The 16,952-nt window shown below is 32.8% G+C and overlaps 1 protein-coding gene and 1 long non-coding RNA gene across 4 annotated transcripts in view; one reads left to right on the top strand and one right to left on the bottom strand.

Annotated features, from left to right (window-relative positions):
- Positions 1-16,952, bottom strand: part of BicD (Microtubule-associated protein Bicaudal D) — a 99,864-nt gene that overhangs the window by 24,503 nt on the left and 58,409 nt on the right. Inside the window, exon 1 of one of the 3 annotated variants that reach the window (XM_075295951.1) lies at positions 12,960-13,110. The exons of the other annotated variants lie outside the window; for them this stretch is intronic. Coding sequence (XP_075152066.1) covers positions 12,960-12,986 — 27 coding nt within the window. The 5' untranslated portion in view covers positions 12,987-13,110. Of the gene's footprint in view, positions 1-12,959; positions 13,111-16,952 lie in introns of those variants that run through there. 3 annotated transcript variants of the gene reach the window in all.
- Positions 5,441-5,806, top strand: LOC142226708 (uncharacterized). The gene is made up of 2 exons (XR_012719730.1): positions 5,441-5,548; positions 5,611-5,806. It is a non-coding gene; the product is annotated as an uncharacterized LOC142226708 (long non-coding RNA).

The following is a 16,952-nucleotide window of genomic DNA, read 5'->3' as shown; positions in this document are numbered from 1 at the left end:
ACTTCTAGTTTTAACCGCTAAACCTTCTCGATTATTTTCTTCTGTTGAACCAACCAGATTGTTCCAAAAACATTAGCAGACTGCTTAAGTTAACGTTTTCCAGGTCCGCCAGTAATCTGAAGCTATACGCCCCTAAAATTTGCTTACGCCTCACACAAAATGCAGGACACTCACACAAGAGGTGTTTTATTGATTCCTTTTCCTCCGCATCATGACAGCTCATACAATAGTCATTATACTTCGCACCAATAGTTTTTGCAAAATCGCAGCGACCCGTTATAGCAGATATCAGGAGTGATATCTGGCGTCTCGAGAACACTAGCATATCTAGTGTGCGGTTTAAGTTTAATATTTGCTTGGTGTCGTTACAACCCATCGCAATTCTCCCATCGAACATTTGCCATCATGACAGCCTTCTCACGCAGTAAGAGCTTGCAGGTTGCCAGAGGCATACCAACAGATTCTAGTTCCCCTGCAATATGTAAGGTAGCTCCTAGCCTTGCTAGCTCATCTGCTTCGCAGTTCACCGGTATGTTCCTATGGCCAGGCACCCATATTAGGTGAATATTGTGCTGCTCAGCCATCTCATTGAGAGATTTGCGGCAGTCGATGGCCGTTTTCGAGTTGAGGAACACAGAGTTCAAGGATTTTATTGCAGGCTGACTGTCTGAGTATATATTAATGCCAGTATTGCTTGGAGCATTACTTCTCAGCCAATTCACCACTTCTCTTATTGCTAATATTTCAGCCTGAAAAACACTACAGTGATCAGGTAATCTTTTCGCTATTCGAAGTTCCAGATCTTTAGAATATACTCCGAAACCCACTTGGCCTCACTGTTGGGAATTAGAGTCTCAAACTTATTGTCGAAAAGTGGTCTCGCCAAAGTGTAATCCACTACGTTAGGCACATCTGGCATTATTTTGAGGACCGAACTGTGACCGTAACTTTTTTCCGACCACAGCGATAGCTCGCGCAACCGCACAGCCGTTGTTGCAGCTGACTGTTTGGCCAAAATGTCTAAAGGCAATAGATGCAGTATGACATTAAAGGAATTTGTTCCTGTCTTGCTGAATGCACCTGAGATACACAAGTACGCCATACACTGAACTTTGTCCAAACGTGTTGGCTGGTGAAGTGCCGGCCACCAGACTACAACACCATATAGCATGATAGGTCTAACCACTGCCGTGTATAGCCAATGCACAATTTTTGGGTTTAGTCCCCACTTTTTCCCTATTGCCTTTTTGCACGAGTATAAAGCTACCGTTGCTTTCCTCGCCCTTTCTTCAATATTAAGCTTAAAGTTCAGCTTCCTGTCCAAAATAACGCCAAGGTATTTTGCACACTCATTAAAGGGAATTTCAATATCCCCTAACCGTGGGAGTTTTGCGATCTTTGCAGTACATGACTAGTTCTGTTGTTGCAGGATTTACCCCAAGACCATTATCTTTCGCCCATTTTGAATCGACGCTAGTTCTAAGATAAATATCTATCATCCTCTCCAGAGTCTTAAGTAGGAATGAGGATAAGCTGATTGGTCGGAAATCCTTCGCACTCGAGTGAGAGGCTTATATAGTTATCATATAGTTATCGCAGTAATTATTGTTGACTAGAAACAAGGCATTGTGTGATCGTTCACCAATCAGGTGAATTCAGCAATGTCTTTGAAAATAGATTTCGATTAGTGTAGTAACAAACCGAAATCTAAAAAATATTATTATTTATTTAGCTTTATTAACAAATAATATAAAATTATTAGTTAATTAATGTTAGCTATAGCTACATAGGCCTAAAATCTTAAAATAAGATTAAGGTATTGTAAAATTATACGAAAGGATGGTGCACAGTGGTGGTGAAAAAAATGCTTAAATTTGGGAAGTATAATTCTCGTGTGTAAATTTCACAAAGAATTAACATAAAAGACCCAAATTAAATCATCTCACCCGATCAGATCTCGCTAAAAACTATGGAAATGTGTAGTGGCCAACACTGAAACATATATGTATAGTCAGGCTTGCGAGATGGGTATCTGGCATTGTCTTTTCAGTAACTTAATAATATCAATTCCCTTAATCTTACTGCCCAATAAGCTCGAATAAATATCGTAATAATATCTAGAAATTAAGTGCTATTTGGCCTATAATATCTATCGAAATGTGAGAAAAAATACAAAAAAGAATCCGAAATAATATAAGCTATAGCTTTTCTATGAATGACCATTTACTAGAGACGTACAGTAGAAAAATGGTCTCAAAATTTCGTATGTTTCGTTATTTGTTAAAGAAAATGAAGTTTAGTGCTCAACAATATGGAAAATATGTATAGCTTATTTAGATAAAAGCCTCTACTTTAAAAAGACATCGGGACATAAATCGAAACTTTTGGTGTCGTTTTTGAATGTCCTCCTAAATGGACAACGGTAGTCAAAGGTTTAACTGTAAGGACAAAACAACTTTATTGAAAACAACTTTATTTATCGACTTTTAAACAAACGACGTCAAATCGGAGAAATGCGTCTTCTATGGACATGAAAACATTGGCTGTACGACAATAATTGTTTCAGTGTAACTCAGCACTAACGTACTTTTCACGAAACATTTCATGAAAATTACGAAAGTTTTTCATCAAAATATCAGAAGTTTTTCATAAATAGTAAAATTTTTTTTTTTTTTATTTTCAAGAAAGGTATGAGAAAATAATTCGTTAAAAGAAAGTAAAATATCGTACTTTTATTAAAAATAGTTTTGGTTGTACAAGAATTTCGTTCCTTCAACGATTTTCTCATTCTATCGTGATTCACAACTCACGAATTCACCAAGATTTTCGTGAGCAACAACAATTCCATGTCACAATCACACCTCACAATTCTTCAAATTTATCTGCTGTATACATGATTTAGTCGCGGTGCCCAAGTCTTCGCCCCTAGAGTTTACTGTACGTTAATAATTTGTATAGGAATACCTTTGGGTATTTCGTCTTTTTCCGACCACCACGGTAGCTAGCTCCTACACACTTGGCAATGTAAATTTCGTTGTGGCCAAAATTCAATGTAGTCCATTTTAGTTATTTTCGTTTTGTTTCGATTTGACTTTCTGTAGTCGTTCTCCATTGTTCCAGTGCACAAAACGGATTTTGCCAGTTCATTTCAATTCTTGGTAAATGCTTTTTGTTATGATGTTGTTTTCCTGTTGCCATTATCCTTTTGCAGGACGACCTCCGTTTTCTATGTGCATAAGCTTCCCTAGTTGTATGGGTGTTTGTGTGTGCGTGTGTTATGTAGACTGTCAAGAATTATAATTTATTGGATTTTACGATTGCCAGAGAGTGTAGCGGAGATGAGAAAATTCATAATTTCATTTTTTTCACTCTTAATATACAGTGCAATGAGTTTGAACGGAAAAGGAAGGTAAAATGTTTGAGTGGAGAATATTAATTATTGATGTTTAATTGCATTCCGCTTTTAATGCGACTTGTGGTTCGAATTAATCAACTAAAGCTTGGGGAATAACAACATCAAATCTATCGGAATTGCAGAAAAATGATATATTGTGACTTGAATACCTTTCCTCACAAGTGGGAATAAAATGGAAGATTAGAGAAATCCTAGTGGAAAGGAAAAGTGTATATTTCGAAATAAATGGAAAATCTTTAATGTTCATTCAGAATATGAAAAACAGTGTTTGCAATGAGAGATGGCATAATTGTATAATGCAAGGAATTGTTAACAAGAATTATGCTGTAATTATTTTCTTCGAATTTTGAAAAGTCAATGGTATAATTTATCAGCGATCAACACGAGAAGATTTAGTGACGGTCCAATGTGTGTAACCATATGGTCACGCTAGTACAGCCTGGGTTAATACCACGCAAAAAAAAAAGTTTGGAAAACGGCTGTCATAAACGCTGTTTTTTTGTTAGTCTTTTTCATCGCTTCGAAAAAAAAAACGTTTGTTACAATTTATTGTACCGTAAATAAAACTCTTTTTATTCTAAAATAAGGAGAAACATTTCATATCTCCGTCATACAATGCGAAACCCAAAATACCGTGCCCTACAAACAATTATATAAGCCTATATAGAAGTAAAATGTAGCAGAGGAAGACAAGTGATGACCTGCCTTCAAAATATACAACAATGAACAGAATTCCGAATGCAGAATTTATTAAATGTAGCTTCCCTACGGGAATTGCCACTAAGGGACCTACCACAGGATTGGTACTCTCATGATAATCAAATCTTATTGGATCTATACATTTACTGAAATATGTTATGTAAAACTGAAATTTAAAAGACAATTGTGTCCTAAATCTTTTGTTTTGTCAAAGGTCTTAGAAAATCCGAACATAACGTCGTAGGTAGTCAGCCGCTGTCGTAGAGAGCTTAGGTTCTCACTGAACAGCACACGGTGGCACCTGTACATTATGGAATAATGGGAAATGAAGAGGCTAAAGAAGGCGCACGCGGCACGAACAACATCGTTACAGATGTCTTCCCTCCGCTATCTTTATATACTTGCAGGATCAATGTCAGCTACGATGATTTATGGAAGGAACGTTGGGCTTCCTCTACGACCTGCGAGCAAACCAAATGGATATGGGACGACAAGAGCCGTAAGACCTCTGTTTTTCTGATGGCGACTCGCAGAGATGATCTGAAAGTATTGATAGGCATCATAACAGGACACAACACACTTTGAAAACACATGGTAAGGATTGGCTTAATGACTGACAATATTCACCCAGAAAAAAGTGCCTTCGAAACTAAAGGAAAAAATTTTCATCAATATAGTTTATCCATTTTATTTCCATTAAGGTAAATTTTTGTGAAAAATAATAAAATTTACTCGTTTCAGTAAAAAAATCCTAAACTGTAAGCAGTTAGGAATAGTTCATTAACTAGAATAAGGCATGGAATTTTGCTCATACTATTTTCTTCGCTGGGTATAAGAATTTACTACTGAAAAAGAAAATTTTATTCACCGATAACAAAGCATTCGTAAAAATAAACAAAAACCGAACTAAAACCAAGTTTCTTCAAAATTAGTAAAATTTCTTATAAAATGATAATTGCGACTTCCTTTATAATAGAAAGTTTTTCATACATACGAACAACACTTGACATAGAAAAATATTTTAGTTCATTCGTACTAAGAAGTATGCAATCCTTTCAAAACTTAAGGAAACACACTTGTTAGAATATAGGAAATTTTCCTAAATTTCTATTGTCTACCTGTAATCGATACCTGTCATCGTAATCGATGTGTTTGCGCGTGGGTGTAATCGATATATTTGCGCGTCGGTTGTTTTTTTAGTTGGAATCGCGTTGTTTTGGTATACGGAGAGATTGTTAAAAAATAATATGGTAAAATAATATAATAAATAACAAATAAAATATATAAAATATTTGTTATTTTAAATTAGTGAGAAAAATTTTCGTTTTTTTTTAAATAAATCTATCAATGTTCGTGATAGTGTATAAAGAAAGAAAACACCAGCAGAATAACAACCCTTTCATTTGTCTTCATTTTGGAATCTTCAATTATCAGGTAATATTCAGTGACGCTAACCTTTTGCAACAAAAATGTTTTATGATTTTTTATATTTGTAGGTATTGAAATTGTAAAAGGAGGACAAAATCATTAGGCAGCAACTTATTAAAAGTGAAAAGTACAAGAAGAAGAAAAAGTGCGTTTTACAGTTGATAATATCACACGGAAATTGGAAATAGTGGAATAATAAACTAATATTTCAAAGAGATTCGATGCTGTTGATTCTTAATAAATATATTCAATATATTAATAAAACATGTCTTTTATTGAAGATAAAATTGCTTATAGAAATAAATAAAATTGTATTTAAAAACGAAGGTAAGCAGTTCTAATTATGAAGTAAAAGTTTTACCACAAATGTGTAAGATTTGTCGAAATGAATGAAAAAATTTCAATAAAATCATTCCATATATGAATTCAAATTAGTTAAATTTTTTCATTCTGTAGTATAGTGGTATATAAATATAGGAAAATGTTAACTAATATATGGAAAGCATTATTTCTAATTTCTACGAAAATCACATCGTTCAAACAAATAAAAATGTCTTTGGCGCTATACGAAGTTCAACTTTCTTCACAATGAGTTCATTTTAACTTTAAGAAGGGGTCACTTTTTTCTGGGTGTTGGTAGATGGTATCTGGACCCATAGGCAACAGAAGACTCCTACCATTTTCTGTGCCAGTGTCCAGCATTATCCTTTGGAAGAAAAAAAAAAACTGGGCTCCTTTTTCTTTCAGGATATAACGGATGAACGGAACATCAACATGAAGGATATACTTGCCTTCATAAAGGCTTCGGGATGGAAGACCTAGGAAAATTTTCTTTGGAACTCGCCTGCAAACTCAAATTATTGATGAGGACGAAGAAGAACATCTATGAGGAAACACAATGGATCAACATGGTCTAAGTGTGAGCCAGCCCTTTTTTTTTGCTACGGGTTTGTCTCATCCTCCATAACCGAACCTAACCTGTGTCTTAAATGTGTCCTTACTTCAATTTTGCGCTTCTTTCGCTTGGAATCAATACCAAAATCATTGTGGTAGACATACACCAAAAGCAGCAAAAGTGGTTAGAACTAAATAGATCAGAAAATTAAAAAATGAGCCAGTCTTTATTAAATTCTTTTTACATGTTGTAAAAGACGTCCACGTTTGCCACAAAAATTCCATACGTTTCTTCTTAGCAAACTTTTTTTCCGCGAAAAGAAAATTCCAAACGATTGGTCTAAAATCTCATTTGGGAGTAAACAATTCGATTTCGCATGAATGTTAGTGTTTCTGATTCACATCGTATTTTTTCTCTTTCCATTTTTAAGGAATTCAAAACCTTTAAGAGGTTGATGTAGCGAAAAGTACTACTCTACAATAGCAATAACGATAAAAATTAAAATTAAAAAAATTAAATTAAAACAAATGAAGAAAAATTTTATGTTCGCTTGTTAATTTTCATTTTATGTAAAATACAATAAGAAATGATTTTCTATTTTTCATTCAAGATAATTGTTTCAAATTGTAATGTAAATGTAAATATAATAACAACATGTGAACCCTACCTTTGTGACAAATGTAACAAATTACACTTAGTAAAATCAAGACATTGTTTTAAATTGTAATTAAAATAATAACCAGTTGTCTCACGCAGAGAATACATCCACATTGCTCACTGATTCATACAAAATGCCCCATCCATACGTACATATAAATGTATGCCTGCATTATTTACGAGGGCGGTTCGGAAACTTCTTAGCCTATCAATGAAAGAGAATAGTTAGTTTTTCAAAACTATTTTTATTTTTCAATATAATCTCCTGAAACTTCAATACACTTAGTCCAACGCTTTTCTAGCAATTCTATCCCTCTATTCTATGATTAAAATAGTTTTCCTGAAGGTCTTCAAAATAGTGGTAATTGCATCTTCATTTGAGGTAAAACGCTTGCCAGCAAGGATTTTTTTTTAGATTTGGGAACAAGAAAAAGTCACTGGGAGCTAAATCAGGAGAATAAGGTGGGTGGTCAAGCAACTCGTACTTTAATTTGTTGATTTTAGCCATTGTTAATACAATCTTGTGCGATGGTGCGTTGTCTTGATGAAAAATATTTTTTTTTTTGTGTTGTACGCTAGGACGTTATTCTCGAATTTGTACATTTAATTGATTGATTGATCCCAACAAACCGTCGTCATAACCTTACCAGCCGATTGAATTGTTTTTGCCTTCTTTGGGGCACTTCCTCCAGCTTCAGTCCATTGTTTGGATTGTTCTTTTGTCTCTGGAGTATAGAGGTGGATCCATGTCTCATCAACAGTTATCAAATGACGCTTAAAATCCATTATATTTCGCTTAAAACGATCCAGACAAGCTTGAGAATGTTCATTGTTCTTATGCGTTTTTGATCGATCGACTGTTAACAAATGCGGCACCCATTTTGCAGAAAGCTTTTTCATCTGTAGTTCTTCATGCAAAATTAAATGGACTCGATCATTTGAGATGCCCATGATATTAGCAATTTATTCGCTCACACTTTTATTCGTCGATCATTTAATACCATATCATGCATTTTGGCTACAATTTCTGTTGTTGTTGCTGTTTTTGGACGTCCACTACGTGGTTCATCTTCAATGCTTGTACGACCACGTTTAACTTCAGCAACCCAATTTTTTACTGTTTCATATGAAGGAGCACTTTCACCTAACACATTCACCATATCATTATGAATTTCTTGTCCCGATAAACCTTTTTTATTGTAAATATTTAATGACAGCACGCATTTCTAATTTTTCCATTGTAAAAAAATTGCAGATGCGTCTTTTCTGAACACCTGTTTCTATATGAAGGAGTTGCCAGATCGAAACAAAATTTAACATGTGTTCATAACAGAGATGGAAGTTTCCAAAACACTTAACTTTTTTCTGTTTATACTGCGCTTTTTGTGCTAGGCTAAGAAGTTTCCGAACTGCCCTCGTACCAGTCTAGTTTTAATTGTGGGTTTGCTCACTTGTTAAAACAATGCAGTGATAATTTAACAGAGAGTGAGAGAGATACATAGGTGGGCGTAATCTCAATCATATGAGTAAGATAAAATGGGCGATAAGTGATTGTGGAAATTTGAAAATTGGGTCATCCATTTATTTGCACTTAATCGGAATATGGTATTTTATTGAGCCAAATTGGATCATATGTTTGCATTTAAATGGCTAGTATTGACTGGGAAAGATACTCAATTCTTTAAATTGTGTTTAATAATTTTGTTTTTTAATTTCTATAGAGATATTGCGGTGACCCGCACATCCCTGATATGTTCAAACTGTCAGAGATAAATATGTAATCAAGTGAGTGTGTGAACGATTGATGGTAGGCTATTTCAAATGTATTCCTTATAGGAATTCACATTTGTTAGCGAATACACAAGAAAATATAATAAAATTCACACAAAGAGCGCATAAATCGACTACACCCAGAGAAGGAATCGACTACACCCAGAGAAGGAATCGACTACACCCAGAGAAGGAATAGAAGGAATAAATCGACTACACCCAGAGAAGGAATATGATCACCTCAAACAAGAGCAAAATGTTATTTTTGGATGGTGACCATGTAACATGTTTGACGCAAATCATTTTATTTTCTCCGAAATTATGTATTTGATTTCGGCAAGCATGTTATGTTTGGCGAGAAAATAAAATTTTTGAGACAAACATGTTACATGGTCACCATCCAAAAATAACATTTTCCTTCTCTGCGTGTAATGACAAAATTATATGGTCATCGAAGAGTTCTTTGATTATTTCGTTTACTTTTATTTAATTTATTGGAAATTACAAATAAATAAATTAATATAGTTTTTTTTTTTTTAAATTAAACTAACTTCAAATAACCAAATTTAATTATAACTAATGGCATCGCAATATTGCCGGCGTTGTTAAGACAACTGATGACACGAAATGCTCGTGACACACGTGATTCACGCGTGAATCGTGAACAAAATCCAAACCAACTCTCGTGAATGAATGGGACTAAAATAAATATATCGTACGTGAGAAATAAAATCGATTCGTGAATGTGCGTGAATAAAATTTCTGCAAAATCACGCTCACGAAAAAAATTAAGATTTAATTCATACTCGTATGTTAACTGAAATTAATTTAGCTCTCGAACTATATTCTATTTATGAATTTTGTCACCTTTGCTGATTCCGTTTGGAAAATGTCGTGAATTTATCTTGAATCGTGCGTAAGCGTGAGTCTTTAAAAGTAGTTCGTGCATGAGTACTGGTTTTCATTTCGTGAATGTGCGTGAGTGCACTCAAAAAAAGTTTACTTGGATCCAAAGATTTTGACCGTCCCTTAAGGATTTTGGTATTGATTCCGAGCCAAAGATGCGGCTTCTTTAATATAAAGAAATTAGCCTTAGTTCAAAGACATGCGACTTTAACGGATGGACCCAAATTTACAATATTTGTATCCAAAATTTAATGAAAAAAATTTTTGAAGCAAAAATTATAAACTTTATTTTAATTAAAATTTCATTATTTTAAAGAAATTCGTCCTTAACATTTGGTAAATTTCGCATCCTAAAATTTAGGTTGTGTAATCTTTAATATCACGTAAATATTTTTTTCAGTGTGGGATTGGCTACCACACGTATCGTGCGTGAGCGTGCGTGAAGAAACACTTTGCTTCGCGAATGTGCGTGAGTGTGAGTGAAATTTCAGTCACGCGCACACCTCTAATGGTACCTAAGACATAAAACACACATTTCGCTTAATTGATCATATGTCTTCGCTCCAAAAGCAAACAATTTACTTGAGTCCAAAGATTTATACATGCATTTATAACACACTCAAAAAAAAGTGAACTCCCTATTTCACTAAAGCCAATTTAACTTTCGTTTAGTTCATGGAATTATTATGTTTGGAGAAAGTTTCCTCTACTCTAATAATTTTTTGTGTACGTTAGTTAAATTAACTAAAACCAAGGAAAAAATATACACAAATGAAGGATAAAGATTAACTAAATTCGTGTCTTCCACAAAATAGTTCAATATTTCTTTAAATTTGTAAATTTTACTACAAATGCGTTCATCATGAACTTCGTATGTCACTAAAGACATTTTTGCAATTTTGAACTCCATTTTTTTCCTTCAAACTACAAAATTTTCTTTAACAAGTGGAAAAACTTAATTATGTCTAATAAATTTTCTTGAATTTGTCGAAAAATTTTTACTTATTTTTATGACATCGGCGTGATGCCAGCGTTTGTTATACTGTTTAGTTAAAATTTTCTAAAAATATTCCAAATTTTCTAAAATTAACCGAAATTTTTCTTCCTGGTGGGTTCACTGTTTTTTCAGTGCATTATCAAACTTTGTTCTTTGCACAAATTTTTTTCAGCAAAAATTTTATTTTTGCAATAATTAAATACTTTTTATTCCAAATTCACAGTGGATATCGTTTATATCAAACATTGTTCTGGCTTAATGTCTGGTCTGTCTGGTCAATAAGTAGAACTGCGTTGCTTGCGCATTGCTGGCTTCTGCGATAATTGTGTGTTGATGGCAATAAGAATTACGTGGCCCAGTGTTTAGTGTGAACTTATGGGCCGCGGTCCGATTCTATCTCGGCTAAAGGTAAAATTTTAAGTATTTATAAAATCGAATATTTTCTTTCACAGAAAAAAGTGCTGAAAATCACATGATGATGGAGATGTAAATATCAAAATTAAACAGATCTATCTATGAGCTAATCTTTATTTACTTTCAAATCCTCTAGAAGAGCCCACGTTTTTCACAAAAAAATCAATATTTGTCTTCAATTATCAAACGTTGGTCTTTGCACTTAAAAGGCTTATACAGTCGTGAAGCTCAATTTTTTTTTTTCACCAAAAATTTTATTTTTGCAATAAATAAATACTTTTTATTCCAAATTCATAGTCGATATCGTTTATATCAAACATTGTTCTGCCCTGGCTTAATGTCTTAAATAAGAGACATTTTGAGATTTTGTAGTAAATATTATGCAAATCCGAACATACTTTCGAAATCCCGTTTCCAAAGTTGCATTTGCTATGTCGTGTATATAAAAGGGCTAAACTAAAGAGATTTGTTTTCTTTAAATAAAGCTTATTTAAATCGGCATGTGTGTGGTCAATAAGTAGAACTGCGTTGGTGTGCACTGATGGCTTCAGCGATAATTGTGTGTTGATGGCAATAAGGCCATCCCGGGATTTCCCATCGAGTCACAAATTGGGGACCAAACTACTTTTTGTTTGTTTGTTTTTTATTTTATCTTGCACAACAAGATTTAGATCTTATAAATTAAAGTACATGAGTTAACACATTAACGCCCATTTTCATGAAGCTCCGTTAGTGCACCGTTAACTAACGAACTTTTAAACCGTATTATGGGCATAGCTGCCATCTTGCATATATATTCCATATGCCAATTAGGAACTTAACTGCCGAAAATTTTTCAGTTAAAGTTAACCGGAGAGAATATATTTTGAATTTACTTTCTGTTAACTGGCAGTTAAAGCCTAACGGAGCTACATGAAAATGGCCGTAAAATAAATAAAAATGTAATATGAACACATGTATAAGTATTAATTAAAGATTCCAATTAATATAAAAAGACAAGTAAATTAATAAATTAATGAAAAAAAAATAGATAAAATTAATTTAAAATAAAATTTTGAGAAGAGATAACTTAAGCAAAAATTAACGCAGACCTGTAAATTTAATTAGTTTTGGGCTAAAATAAATAATAAGTTTTTCCTAAAAAAATCAGTTGTTAAGCTATAGACTATGTGGAAGAACATTCCAGAGTCGCACTGCGTTTATAAAGAAATGCCTTTTTTGGAAGCTCTCTTTTTGCTGGAATTCATGATGGAGTGTGTAAAAACTAGATGAATTAACGAGATAAGTCTTTTCTTTCCAAGCTTTTTGATTAAGATTAAACGCTGCATACTCCTCACAGGAATGAAAATTCCTTGTGTTCCACAAAGTTTCAACAATGATTGATATTATCAATTCCATGATTGCATTTACTAATCACGCGAATGAATGAATGAAAATTAAACTAATTTTGTGTATTTACAATGGATATTTTGTTGATTTTACTACGAGAAAGAAGTTGTTTATTGTCACTTCAAACAATTGTAAACTCATACGATCATGATGCTTCTTACATTGAACTCTCATACATTTCAAGATATGCAAGCCAAATCTATTTCCAGATCGAGTATAAAAATATCCCCTTGTTATTGCTTAAGCTGCAAATTATTCACAAATGTTTGTTAGCTAAAGACTATGATGGAATCCATGACCCTCTGTAAGCAAGGTGAGCTCACTAATCACTGCCTTTCCATTATTACATGGTATAATAATCTATCGGTAAAACTCTTTGACATTCATACCTCCTCTTCAGGGACAATCTCAGCCATATTTGATTGTTTTCTAATAGGAACTATAGATTATCTTTGATTTGGTCCCACTATCAAGAAAACCAAAGAAAATCCATATTCTGCGGCACCAACCACCAATACACTAATCACACATATAAAAAAATGCATTAAATTTATGAGTCTTTTTCCTTTTTCACTTCATCGTGCTATTTTTTTTAATCGCTCGATTTTAGTCTTTCGACGCCTCTTTATTTTTGGAAGGTTAACATACAAGAAGAAATACAACAACAAAAGTCAACAACAGCAACAACTGAAACCGACAAACGACCGACAAATGTCACCAACAACGCGAACAACTGCATCTGTGACAGCATCAACAACAAAAATATACTTTTAATTAAAATAAAATGATCTCTCTTGACACTCATTTCCTAATGACTGTGCTGCAGATGTCAGTTGATTTTGCCCCCGCTGCATGTTTGTTGTTTGTTTGTTTTGCTATTGTAGTAGTCATATTTTTTTGAACAGAGTTGCCATATTATTTGAGTAATGAATTAAAAATCCATCAATTTCATTTTAAATTTTTACACTCACGAAAAAATTCATAGCATACTTGCTCAAATAAATACCATTCGGATTTATTAGATCAATACCCTTACAGCCTAATGCATAAATACCAGGTATACTGATATGAAGTGAGCGTCAAAATACAAATGTCTCGATAGGGAACATTTGTTGTGAACGAGCCCTTATTTTTTGTGTGTTTGCTTTGACATCGGTGAAAAATATTTAGTACACATCAAGTGATTGAATAGATAACATCATATTTTTTCATCGTGTTAAAAATGTCGAATTTTGTAGCAAAAAGTGATGATTTGCGGAAAGCATTATTTTTTTGTTTTCATTTAAAAAAAGTGCTACAGAGTTGCATCGAGTACTTGTCTAGGCATATGGTACTCTATCAGGAAGCAAAAGATGGTTTCAACAGTTCAGAAATAATGAGTTTTGATATGAGAAATGAAGAACGTGGAATACCACCAAAAAAGTTTAAAGACGCCGAATTGGATGGAGATGACACTATGAACAAGAAATAATTTCTGACCGTTTAAAAGCTATGGGAAAGATCCAAAAGTGTGGAAAATGGGTGCCACATGAAGAAATGCTCAGTTCCTACCGGTATAGGTAATGAAAATAAATAAAATTTCTCATTCAAATAGAATCTTAACAAGATTCTATTCTAAGTGAGGCTAATGACATGATAGTACTCATCAAAAGCATCACAAAGGTGGAGAAGATAATCATTATTTGCGAATCTCTCCATTTAACTGGAAGTTCCTTGTTGGTCTGGATGGTACGTTTGGGCAAGCAATATCGGGGTGAGTACTGTTGAAAACTGCTTACTAAGACCATTTGAGCCATACCCACAGCAATACGGTATGCTTGGTAAGTCATTACTATTACCGGGGTATTGCTGCGCTGGTATTGATTCTGAGCAAAGAAACATACATATACGACTCAATACACTTTTTCACAAATTATTCGTTTTTTTATAAACATTTGAACCACAACTAAAAATTTCACAAATTGAAACTCAATTTCAATTTTTTTTCAAATGCAATTGTTTCATTTAAAAAAGAGTGTTTAAAATAACATCTTTAATGGTGTCTCTTCTTAATGGAGGCTCTTTAGTCAAGACGGACATTAAATGTTTGTGCTTACGTCCATATTTGTGTAGTATTCATGATCTTAATCCTATAAACCCTGTGTAGTACAGGAATGATAACATTTTGTAAAATATTTGTAAAATTTTTGTAACATACACTCACAGCAAAAAAAATTGGAAGTTCTTCCAGAGGAACAACTTTAAAAGCACTTCCAGAAGATGTACTCCCAATTATGTTCTTTATTTTAACTACACAGGAAGTTCTTTTAATTCAATTTTTTATAATTTGCTTTTTTCATATTTTTAATGGGTAATGTTAACTTTTTTGTTTCAGATAGGTTAAAATCAGAGTAAGAATTCTTAAAATGGTACAAATTATTTAAATTTTTTCGAAAAAAAATGCTAAATCCAATCTGAAAAATTGTGAATTTTTGAAAATATTTGAAGTCAAACGTTTCAGACAAGCGTTAGAATCCATTAAAAATTATAAAAAATTATAAAAATTATTTATTTGACAAAATATCACAGAAATTTTTAATTTACATCCAAAACATTGAATTCGGATCACACCTAAAGAAGTGATGCAAATTCAGTGCAACGGCTGTTGAAATGGAGGACTTCCGTCCTATGACATGCCCATGTTAAATTCATCGCTTCTGCGTCAATTTTGCACCACTTCCGGATCCAAAAAGAACATTTTCATTACTTTTTTGGCGACGTTTTTTTTTTGCTGGGCTACCAAGCATTGGGAATTCATTTAAGGATTTTCTGATTAATACCAAGCAAAAATCTTAGAATCCAGTTTTTGAGTGTGTGTGACATCAAATAAAAATTAAAAAAAAAATATTCCACAATACTTATGTTATATTCCAATATGGTAACACATTGGCTTTTATTTGTTATTCTCTCTTTCTATTGCGTTACACGTTTAGAGTTTAAAGCAAATGTACGGCAATGCGGACCGGCAAATTGTAATAGCAAAGCAATCCAACGAAATATTCATGGAGCAGCAACCATTTTATTCTGGAAAATGTAAAACACATTTCATTGTGCAACGCGAATGGCGGAACCAAGACGGGGGAGACTGCAAAATTTCCGTTTAGCTTTTGCTACCATGTCGTCGTCATTTTCTCGTTGTGGTGCAAAGTGGAATGTGAAACATTTCTTGGTTCTTTTGTGTGTGCGCTCGCATTTTACATGAAGGGAATTGCGAAAAGTGTGTAGGTACAGGCAGTTGTGAAATTATAAATTTTGGAAACATTTTTGTAGTGAATTTGGAAAATAGTTCGAATTATCTCTTCAATAGACATTTTAAGCAATCAATTTGAGATACGGTCAAAAATAAACACAAAAATTTTTTCTAATTCAATCATGAAATTAATTGATCCGATTAATTTTTTAATTGAAATGTCTTCAAAAATGATAGTATCGGGCATAAACAAATACTTGATTAGAAAATAGATTTCATGAGCAAATTTATATTAATTTTTTAATTGATTAAATTAAAAATTTAATTGATGTTGATTGCAAAACTCAATAAATTTTTAATTAAAAACGTAACTATTTTCAATTACTTTCTTAAGTGACTTTATGCTTTTAGTTTGATTGAAATAAATTAATTTTTTTGAAATAAATTTTTAATTAAAAATTAAAAAACATCACCTTTCTAATTGACTTAGTCTTCCGAGTTTGAATGAAAAGTTTTACAGCCTGTTTCTGTATGTCGAATGAGCTCTGTGGATCGACTAAAATGGAAACAAACAGCTGAATTTATAACCAAAAAACAGCTGTTTCTATGCATTTCAGTCGATCGATTGAACTCGTTCGACATACAGAAACAGGCTGTTAATCAAAAAAATTGTATCAAATAATTTTTTAATTAAAAATTTAAACATTTTCAATCATTTATATAACTTAATGTTTCTATCTTGATTAAAAATTATTATTATTTATTTATTAATTTTCAACTTCAATGATCTTTTTAATTGCAAATATGTTGGTGATATTTTTTCTGTGTAGAATACATATCTCACTTATCGAGTTGTAGGATTCCTTGCTAACAAATTACCCATGAGTGACAAAATGATCTTTAATTTCCGAATTCAAAGATACTCTTCATTTTGGATTCAATCACGAAACTTATTAATACAATTAATTCTTTTTTTATTAAAATTGTCTCAATTATCAAATTAATAGCATCACCCACATATAGAACAAAACGAGTTTTCAAATACAAAATTAATTGTTTTAGGCACCGAAATCAATTAATTTTTAATTAATCCATATTCCAGGAAAAAAAGAGCTTCCAAAAAAAGTAATTTGGATCCACAATTCGTGATCCG

Source organism: Haematobia irritans, chromosome 2, assembly GCF_050003625.1.
Source record: "Haematobia irritans isolate KBUSLIRL chromosome 2, ASM5000362v1, whole genome shotgun sequence".
Taxonomy (NCBI): domain Eukaryota; kingdom Metazoa; phylum Arthropoda; class Insecta; order Diptera; family Muscidae; genus Haematobia; species Haematobia irritans.
Note: the sequence above shows the minus strand (reverse complement) of the source record. Positions and strands in the feature narration are given on the sequence as shown.